This window comes from Lathyrus oleraceus, chromosome 4 (assembly GCF_024323335.1).
Source record: "Lathyrus oleraceus cultivar Zhongwan6 chromosome 4, CAAS_Psat_ZW6_1.0, whole genome shotgun sequence".
Lineage (NCBI taxonomy): Eukaryota > Viridiplantae > Streptophyta > Magnoliopsida > Fabales > Fabaceae > Lathyrus > Lathyrus oleraceus.
The window spans coordinates 479,664,327-479,675,085 of record NC_066582.1 but is presented as its reverse complement, the minus strand read 5'-3'; the positions used below and the strand labels follow the sequence as shown (position 1 = coordinate 479,675,085).

General features: G+C 32.8%; 1 protein-coding gene across 2 annotated transcripts; it reads right to left on the bottom strand.

Moving 5' to 3' along the window:
- Positions 1 to 3,345: 3,345 nt before the first annotated feature.
- On the bottom strand, positions 3,346 to 8,336 carry LOC127076325 (60S ribosomal protein L18a-like protein). Of its 2 annotated transcripts, none has more exons than XM_051017944.1 (4): positions 8,075 to 8,336; positions 4,753 to 4,879; positions 4,540 to 4,657; positions 3,346 to 3,748 (listed from the first exon to the last, which is right to left on the bottom strand). In XM_051017944.1, the coding sequence occupies exons 2-4, from the start codon at positions 4,869 to 4,871 to the stop codon at positions 3,695 to 3,697; spliced, it is 291 nt and encodes a 96-aa protein (XP_050873901.1). In that variant the 5' UTR covers positions 4,872 to 4,879; positions 8,075 to 8,336; the 3' UTR covers positions 3,346 to 3,694. The 2 variants fall into 2 exon arrangements, with proteins under 2 accessions (XP_050873901.1, XP_050873902.1); XM_051017945.1 differs by having other exon boundaries at positions 4,753 to 4,961; positions 8,075 to 8,316.
- Between the last annotated feature and the right edge of the window lie 2,423 nt (positions 8,337 to 10,759).

Sequence of the window (10,759 nt, the reverse complement as noted above, 5' to 3'; positions counted from 1 at the left end):
ACCTATATACGAACGAGCTATGATTTGGATGATCCATTTACTAAGCCATTGGCCAGAGACTTGGTAAAAACAACCTCAAGAGGTATGGGGTTGAAGCTCCTTGAGTAAGAGTTCTGATAGTGGTGACAACTTAATCTTACGTTAACAGAACATTAACCTCAAGATTCAACGGGTAACAACAAGTCGTTGATTGTGATGTTTGTCGAACATTTTGTGATAATGTTGAATTTCAAAATGAGGGTTGAGTTTTTATTTAAACTCTTAATAAAGTTCAATACTGAGGGTATGTGTCTCATGGAAAAGGATACAATATGAACTTCACCTATGTGATTTTCGAGATGGTGTCGTCTCAAAGTAAGAGTTGAAGTTTCTCTCATGAAAATTCATGAACCAGGAAAACATATGGTCATAAATAAGTGTTATGCGAGAAATGTAAGCGAAGAACCCTTACAGAATATATGTAAGGTAACGTCAGTCTATTCACATGGATTAATGGTTTAAAAGCATTGTTATCTAACATTCCGATTAGACTTTGCATTGTCTTTACTAAGGTTAAGTTTTAAATCAAAAGATACCTAACGTACTAACATTCTTTGTTTTCTTTTATGAAATTAGTCTTGTCATTATTGGAACAAGTGGGAGATTGTTATAAATTCATGAACATTAAATGTCCATGCGTGTATGTTCCAAAATGATAAGAAAAGTGGAATGGAGTAAAGGCTAATAAATACAAGGGAAATAGTCCCATATAGAAAGATTAACTCACATTCAAAGCCTTTATAAAGAGTTAAGAACATTAACTCGACAAAAGCACAAAAAAGGATAAAGTGTCACATGGACAAATATGATGGTCACAAGCATTATGACATTTATCTCCTCCATACACCCCTCGCCAGTGTCGTCGGTGTCGACACCGGATCCGAGGGCGTGGGCGTAGAGGCTCTAGTGACGACTTGTAGGCGACACTTCCAAACAATCTTCGCTACAAATTGAGTTTTCGTCGGTCTTGCGAAAATTCGATATAAGGCTGAATTATCCTGGATTTTCCTGTGTTCCAACTCTTAGACATAAAGAAAATGTTTGAAATACTTTTAAGAAAAGTGACTTCATTCACGATTCAATCCTGGATCTATTCAAATTTACCGATTTATCTAACAGCGTGATCAAGACGATGTTAGCCTCGTATTCATGTGAGCCAATATGCAAGCAATGGTGTAATCATGCAAGTGATTGATCAAAAGCTTCTTCTATATGGGGAACCTTTAAGTGGTAAAATGAGCACAGACATCAAACTCATTTGGGAGATTGCACATGATTGTCTTAGGGAGAAGACAGTAGAAAGGCCTTATATGAGGGATATTATTGAACGCCTATTATGCATAATTAGGATTTAAGATCAAGAGTCAAGAATACTTAACATGTTTTATTTAATAATAATAAGTGGTATTGTGTAATAGTGAGCATAATAGACATAGTTCAGATACATAGTTATCATGTATGTTTGAACACCTAATAATCATGTATATTCTACATAACTTGGATGCTTATGGTGGATATTATGTATATTTAAACACTTGAAAATTATAGTTAATTATGTTTGATTGATGACTAATACGTTGTGACACATTGTTATATTTATTAATAATTTATTCAACATAATTAAAGATCTATTTCTATGACATTTGCATAGAGATGTCATTCAAAGACGTTATATTTCCACCTTTCTATTGGTGAGACGTCCATCACTCTGGATGACGACTCATGTGTCCTACATATTTCCATCAGGTGAAAATACTTGACCACTCCAAGCTCTGTGAGACGAAGCCATCGAGATGATGATTACCTATTTGGGAGTTGACCCAAGTGATGTCCAGAAGAAGGTAGTTGACATCATATGTGTTCATGCTAGATTTAAATTCTTGGGAGACCTTTATAAAGACTACTTGTGTATGGTTGTGGATGTTAACAATGATGATATGTAGGTTGAGTATCACCGACTATGCATTGAGGTGTTACCTCTTGTTCTGGTTGGCACATCCATGTTTGTAGACATAAGTATTACCTCTGTCGACGTATTCTCTTAAATACTTCATTGACTTAATGAAGATTCACGAGTATAGTTAGGGGGTCTCCTGTTTGATTTACCTGTACTCGAAGTTGGACAAAGCTTGTATTTCGAAGACAAAGCAGTTGAGAGGAAGTTGCACGTTGTCTACGATAATTCATTGCTACTAATATTTTTATAACTCTTTGTTACACTTGTTACTAATATTTTATCTAAATCATTTTCAGGGATGGATCATCATCTCTCACTTTCCTCGCAATTCCGACTGAAAATTTGAGAATGACCTCATTGAGGATTGACCACGTGTTTGCACGTTTTCCTTGTACACGGGGAATCAGGCTGATATATGTGCATCTTCCCGAGCAAGTGGTGCGCCAGTTTTAGTGTTTACAGATTATTCTAAAACACCTCTCAAAGTCTGCTCATCTCAGTCCACCGTAGAAATTTTGATGCCATACTTGAAAATCTTGATAGTCATCTGGTACTAGAAGAATGTCGCAGAGTGTCATCACATGAACGATGGTCTTATGCAGACGGCTACATCACATGGTTCTATAGGGTGTCACGTCCTATTATGACACCAAACGCTTTTGGAGGATCACCTAGGTCATCTCATCAAGAGATACTGGAGGATGAGCATGCTAGGAATGACCACGCTCATGACGTGTTGTCAGTCTGTCGACGTATCGTAGATATGTCAAGAACAAACATAAAGGCAGGACTTTAGAGGAAAAACAGCCTCCAACTGGTCCTCATACAAGCCATTACTCGCAAGGCACACAATGTCTTGAAGTACATGTGACCGAGGAGAAATCGAGGAGTTGGACATACCCAATAATTTATGTTTGTATTATTTTTTATTTTTCAAAATAAATTATATACAATCAATCCATTTTGAATTTATCGAATTAATGTATGACTTATTTTTAATGTATGTATAGCATGTTTGAATCAATCAAAAAATATGAAAATGTTACTATTTAGAATGCATTTAGGAGGTTTTTGGAGATGCATCATTGATGTCTGAAATATCTCCAGCTTTTAATAGCTTAAAATACTTTCAGGAAGTTTTACCGAGATACATCTCCAGATTCACCCCGAAAAAAATATACATCTTCGAGTGTGTGGCTCAATTACGAGCACTGATGTGGTTTTAAATGCGTCCGAAGATGCATCTCCAGACTTCAATAAGAGCATTTTTTTAGACTTTCGGAGGTATGGGGCACACATGAGACGAGTATTTCCAAAAAAATAAAATAAAGGACAGCACAACCCAGCCAGAAAACAACGGATCTTTTCTTTTTTTTTTCCAATTTTTCAACAAATGCATGATAGCAAGTAAGCAGCTACTATTTGGCAATCCCAAAGATACGTTAATGAAAACAACAACCTTTGTCACATCATTCTTTGTATACATGCACAAACCTATATAATAAGGTAATAGATGCAGCAGGACTTTAAGCCCCATAAAATGGAACTGAACTAGCTTTGCATGCCAAAAACTTGATCTACCATGTGCGTAACCTTGCTTTCCTTTTGTAGAAGTTGAAATTAGAAGCTATTTTCATTTTCTTTTCTTTTTCTCGGCTAATTGATTACATTCAGGTTAGTTGATAGTTGACAGTAAAGTTACAAGAAGATAACAGCTATTGTTATCACCACAGTAATTGTGCAGATTAGAGCCTGCAATATCAGCAAAATTTGAGAGAAAAAAGAGTAGTCACTTATTCACTTCCATGAGAAAAACAAAACAGTATGCCAGATACAAAAAAAACACAGTATATGCTTGAATGCTTCCATTCAATTATGACATATGGCATGTATACTTTTTATTTGCATAGTTGTGTTTTTAGTCCTCTATTATACCTGTGCAATTTTGGTCCTCTATTTTTTGAGTGAATTTAGTCCATCCACTTTTCAATTGTTACAATTAAATATTTCCATCACTTTTCATTTATATGAAGTCTCAGTTCATGTAATCTAATTCAAAACTTACATAAAACTGAATCAATTAAATTACTTTTCACATTTTCTACTCAATTCCCCAATTAAAATACCAAATTTCAATCAATAAAAAGATTGCAAATATTACACCTCTTTAATTCTTTATCTTACCTTTTACAAAACCCTTTAAACTTTATATAAATTTCACTTAATTTCCAACTTATAAACTTTAAAGTATTTTATATCTCAAATCCATCATAAACCTCCAAAAGTTGTAATAAAAATTTTTTTTACGAGGTTTACCAAAATAAAATTCACAATAGGACTATATTTTCTTAAATTTTAGAGTAGACGGACTCAATAGATTAAGAAAAAAACTTGAAAGGCCAAAATCACATGTGGTCTAAACTAGAGAGAATAAAATGTAATTACGCTATATTTTTATTTTTTCGAGAGAATTATAAAATAAAATACTGAGATTGAAAAAGAGGGAGTACTAATGTAAACTTGCTCTTAAGTACAACACTTACAGCAATTGCAGATGCGGCGAGTCCAGCACGTTCCCTTGGATCCTTATGATAGTAATTTCCAAAGTAGAGAATTGTAGCATAATACCACGTCAATGGGCATACAAATCCTAGCAGAAAACTGCCAAACAAAAGGGAGGAAAGAGGAGAAGATTCAATCATCAAACTATGAAGGCTAAAGAATTGAGAAATATGAATCTTTACGAAACAACTTACGAGAACCATCCAATACCGCAGCCAAAACATGGAAGTGGCTTGTCAAATCTTCCCAATTGTGGGTGCTCTGGATCTCTGAGGGGGGCATAATCGCCCTTTATTTCGTTAGTTGTATCCATCTAGATTCCTATCCCGATGTATATTAAACTCAATTTTAGGCCAACATATATAAGATGCATAATTTCTTATTTGCGTGTAATGTAAGGCTCCTAAAAAAAGACTCGTGTCAAACTAAAATTAAACATTAAAGAAAGAGTTTTAAAATAAACAAAGAATTAAATCAACAATTTCATAAAAAGTTATTACTATCACTCCAGAAAAAGTAAAGGCATGGATTTTATTAAAACCATATCATAAGAGGTAGGAATAAATTGAAACCAAAACAGAAACAAAAAGAAAACGGCAGAAAATGGCATACTTCATGTGTTAAATAACTGAGTAGTAGAAGCCGATTTCCAAAGTTTACTATAACTGCCAGAAAACTAATGAATAACTTAGTTACTAGCATTAAAACATAATAAGAACAGTACCAACATAACACTCCCTGAGATATCTCTAACTAGAATGAGAACATCCTAGTCAATTAGATGTTGATAGCTTAGTCATTATTAAAATCTCTGAAAGGTATTTCACCATATCATTGTTCTATCATAAAATATGTTACATTATTTCTTGGATTTAGCTTATATATTTCCTTATTTTTATTATGTGTTTCCTTATTTAATTAGGATTAAGTGTCTAGTACTCAATGTTTAAAAACTCAAGAGTTTACACAGAACAAATAGAGGATTCAAAAATCGTAACTCAGGAATCGTAACACGGATCGTAAGATCCTACTATCGGTAGAGAAAGCTGAAATGTGAAAGAGGAAGTAATTCTGTTTAACCAGGAAGAGGAACAATAATGGAAGAAAGACAATTTATGCTAGAATACTTTGGTAACGGTTGAGTTTAGGCTGCAATCACGAAAGTTGGAATATTTTGCAAGATACGATACATTTTGGTTTAAAAAGAGTTATTTTGATCGTGTGTTTATGAATTTCTATTTTAATAAAAAAGAATAAATCAGTATTTAATAAAACCCAATCCGATCCAAGCCTGTTTTAGAAAATTCGGGTTTTTTCTTAAAAAAAACCTTAAAACAGAAGTGCCGCATCTGCAGAATGGAAACGAGTCACATTTCCAACTCGGGCAAGTGTACCGAGTTTCACCATACGATCTTACCTACGATTCAGCACGCCGCAATGTGATTGGAATGTCAACTCAGACGCAAGTCAACTCGCGATCCTGCATACAATCCTAGTACTATAATAAATAAATATTACCATTCTATCTTCTGGAATAATATCCAAGATATCAATTACATTAATATGATTAATATAATTTTATTTCCCCCTTATATACCCAAATGACTAAAGCTTAGAACTTTGACAAAGAGGGAAAGGTTTCTGTCCTACTCCCTTAGTCTTATGTGCTCATACCCTGTGATAACCTTTAACGACAATCATACCCATGGCATGACGCTACCACAAAGACGGCAGTTATTTACAGCCAACTCACATGTGGCTAAAATGCTTTGCTTTATAAGGTTTTTTGTTCTAACAAATGCAACAAAAACCCATTCTGCAGTGACAGATACTACTCATTATGCAGAAATAAAACTGAATTAAATTCTATTTTTTGTAACAATGACCTTTTGACATATGATTACTGTTTCTCTATTGATAGGAAACATTTAGATTCAAAATTGAAGTGTATTGATTAGCTTCATCCTGGATGATAGAGAAGTAGGGAAAACAACCTCATATGGCCTAATAACTACTGTTTATAAAAAGCAAAGAATCTTCTTACTCTATAAATGCAATTAAAATCAAGAGACGGTTTATAGCTTGATGCCGAGGTTCATTTGCAAATTCTATTTGACTACTTGTAAAGAGAAAAATGCATGCGTGTTTTAGGCAATTGATTGAGACACGTGGATTGTTGTAATAGTTCGAGATTTAACGGTTGAGGGAGGCATATCCAAAAGTTTCCAAGGCAGTGTGAACAATAATGTAAGCCAAGGTAAAAAGAGAGCTGATATTCAATATTAATATCAGAGCAGTCAATAGTGGCTAATAGCGGTGATATCCCGCTATAGCGGAGCAGAGGCCGGCCGCTATGGGAAGAGCCTTAGTAGTGCAGAACACTATGGCAGGCGCTATAGGGTAAATAGGAGTAGCGGAGGCAGAACATTTCCCGGCCCAGAGCGGGTTTTGTCCCGCTATTCTTTTCCCCTCTGAAAAACCGAAATTATCCCTCTTAAATTTAGAACGTTTTAAGGGTAGTTTTGGATTTTTCAATCAGATTTGAGTTGAGACTCATCCCTAACCTTCCTTCACCATTGTTTCTGCATTGCAGCCATTCCAAAGGAAAATCGCAAGCTCCTTCCTCACCTCTCTCACTTCATATGTTTATAATTATTATTCATGTAATATATCTAAAAAATGATTAAATAGCGGTCATCCCGCTATATGTTATCCCACTGTCCCATTTCTAGGGTCGGCCACTCCGCTCCGCTATCCGGGATTGACTACTTTATATTCTAAATATATCTAAGAATCGTCTATGGCATCTACATACAAAATCAATATCCTCTGCGTAATACAGGCAGTAACGGCATAGTAAACTTCCAGAACTCAATTCTAGCTACCTAGAACTAACTGAGCTGAAGGAAATTTAACTGTGTTCGACTTATTCAAGAGATCATAATATTTAAAATCAATATAGTCTTACTCTTATCATAACAGCACCATAAATAACATACCATTCCAAACAATATACTTACATTCTTAAAACTAGACAAATTGCCTCCTTCACATGACAACTCAAAACAAAATGCTATCAAATTTCTGCACTTGGTTAAAATTACCCTAAAAAACACGAAACTAATTTCTAAAGAACAGTTTTCAACAGATACTTTTCATTCCTGAATTCAATCAGCTTCACATCATAGATCTAAATCATCCACAAAATTGAAGATATTTCAGAAGGAATCCAAGGCTTATCTCAAAAAAAGAACATGTCTATACACTGTTCTCAACTTATTTTCAAAAACGAAAACAGCTTATAGCTTATGTAAAAACAGTTAGACTTTACTTGATATTTTGTTATGCAAATAACTTATAGATAAGCACTTATATAATAAACACTTAATTAAGCTGTTTATCTCAACAGATCTATATTTCAAGCTATAATTTTCAAACATATTTTTGTTACTGAAATTCCAAATCCTTACAAAAATACAACATCAAATAAAATTGAAGGTGTAGAGAGTTAGTTACCTGAGAAAATAAAGCAACGAAACGAGAAAAATTGGATTGTGAAGAAATAAGCGATTCTGATCTACATGACGGTGAGGATGGGGGGTATAAATGGAAAGAGTGAATAAATAACGACAGTAGAGTGCAGTGGTGAAGTCGAAACTTTCGATTTTCTCTTTCCAAATTTCAAGACGCACGGGATTGCCTTTTCACGACTCAATACGACGTCGTATGACTAGTGTGAAAAGTTAGATCGTAAGAGATCACACCTTTCTATAAATTGCATATGCGATGATTTATTTCCTTACCAACATTTACTCTAAATTTAAAATTACGTATGACAACATTTATTTCTTTATCGCCACTTTAATAAATGTCAGTATCAAATTTGTTTTTTTTTTAACTTTAGTTAAATATCTAAATATTTATAAAATTAATTTTCTTAAGTATACATGATATTCTACTTATTTATTTTTAAATAATAATTTTCAGTCACAAAACCACCTAATAAAAAGAATTATATTATATTATTTATTATATTTACCTATATTACATTTTGGAGATCAACCATCTAAACTTATTCAAAGATAATATTTTATTTCAATGCTTTTTTATATATTTTTGTTAGTTAAGAAGTTAGGACATAAATATTTATAAGTTAAGATGACAGATTAAAAAGGAAAAATATTGTCAGAAACATATACTAATTTAAATTGTATTATATATTTTATTTTATAATTTAAATTTGTTTAAATGATTTAACTCTATTTTTATTACTATTATTATTTCATATTATATATTGTTGTTACTATATATAATATTTATTTATTTATTTATTTATTTAATAATTAATGTATCTGAATTATATATGGATTAGATTTATTAATGATCAAATATACTAAAAATAAATTAAACTTACTTATAATAATGATTATAATGTATAACAAAAATTATTTTTTAATAAAATAAACAAAAGTGATATACAACATGTATTTTTTATTTTAAAAAATGGTTTTAGTTTATATAGTTACAATATCTTTTAGTTTTAATTTTTATAAATTTTATGTTTAGTTTCAATTCTTGTAAACTAACATTTCGGACTCCAAGTCTCCTTTATGTAATCCTTTATATAAGTAGGACAGGAAAAATTGTATGTTTTTGGATAAGGAGGAATTTAAATGAAAAGATGAAACAAAATGTTATACAAATATTCTTTTTGTAATAATATTGTTTTTTGAGAGTTTGTCTTTTCACAATTTAGATTCTTTCTAATTTATATCGTATATTTTTTTAATCTGATTTGTTTATATTTATATTGTATCTAACATGTGTTCCTAATTGACACAATTAATTATTATGGTTATGAATGTCTTCGTTTGTAGTTGCTTCAAATTTGATGTTGTTTGGCTCCAAGTGATACACCTTTTCTCCAGCAGTTGCATCTTCTTGAGTCGCACTTCCTAGCCCTAATGGGTGTGTCTCTGCATGAAGGGTCATGCCCCCTTAATTAACATCTCCTGATCCCCTACACCCCTTGTGTGGGTTGTAACACCCTACAACCCGAAACTTATATAAAAAGATTTAATCGGTAATTTAAGGTGTCACTACGACAACCATCCAAAACTCATCAACACATTTTAACAACAAGTAGCAGAAAACTAGATCACAACAACCTCAAAATTAAATTTCGCAAAAAAAGTATTAGACTATAAACCACATAATTCAGCATTAACTCAAAACATAGTAAAAACGTCTTGTTCACGATGTTACAAGATCAGAGCATTAAAACCACTAAATTGAGATAAACGATAAGTAAATGAAGAATAGCTCCAATAAGCCACCTTCCACACACAACAACAATTTTACTTCTGATTATCTGCAAGATGTCCATGGTGGACAACATTAAGCAAAAGGAGTGAGAAATAAACTTCGTCATAAAAAAGTGTAAAGATTGCAAGGGTAGATAAACACACAACATAACATACATTCAATACACAATCAATATCATCACAATCTAACACATATTCCATAACACTATAAACATATATGCAATGAAACTCACAACACAATGTAACACTATGCATGTGGTACCAACTCAATATTTGGTTCTCTTAGGAGTTGGGTCCCCCCTTCTGAACTCATGAGCCCTCCCTTTTGAGCTCTAAGCCCCCATTTCCAAGTCTGGGACAAGCCACTAGTCTCCCCTTCTAAACTAGCATACATACCTGTTTAAACGACACGGCACAATAAAGCATGTCAATACAAATCAATGCAAGAACAATAATAATGATTGCAGTCCTCATTCTGACTATAACCAACATGCATTGACACGCAATAGTAATTCCCCCTTCTGGACTACTATTCAACAATCATAACAATAATGCATACAAGCATACAAATAGTTCTCCCTTATAAACTATTTATCATCGTGTCAACAATACATAATTAATCACCATATAACCATGCATCTTACAGCAATACTAGTCATTTTCACATCATATAAAGTCACAAAACAACATCATATGCATTCCATACAATTGTTACACCATGTAAACAACAACATTTAAGTAATTCAACTATCATTCAATAATGATAATCTCACCCCGATTAATTAAGCTCACAATAATTCATTAACGACATCAACACAACCAAACAGTAGCCAATTATTAATCAACTATAAAACAACATTAAAATTTTAACCGACAA

Coding starts and splice junctions, on each gene's coding strand:
- LOC127076325 (XM_051017944.1), bottom strand. CDS start 4,871: ATGGATACAACTAACGAAATAAAGGGCGATTATGCCCCCCTCAGAGAT. Junction 4,658..4,752: donor TGCGGTATTGGATGGTTCTC/GTAAGTTGTTTC, acceptor TTTGTTTGGCAG/TTTTCTGCTAGGATTTGTAT. Junction 3,749..4,539: donor TCGCCGCATCTGCAATTGCT/GTAAGTGTTGTA, acceptor CTGATATTGCAG/GCTCTAATCTGCACAATTAC.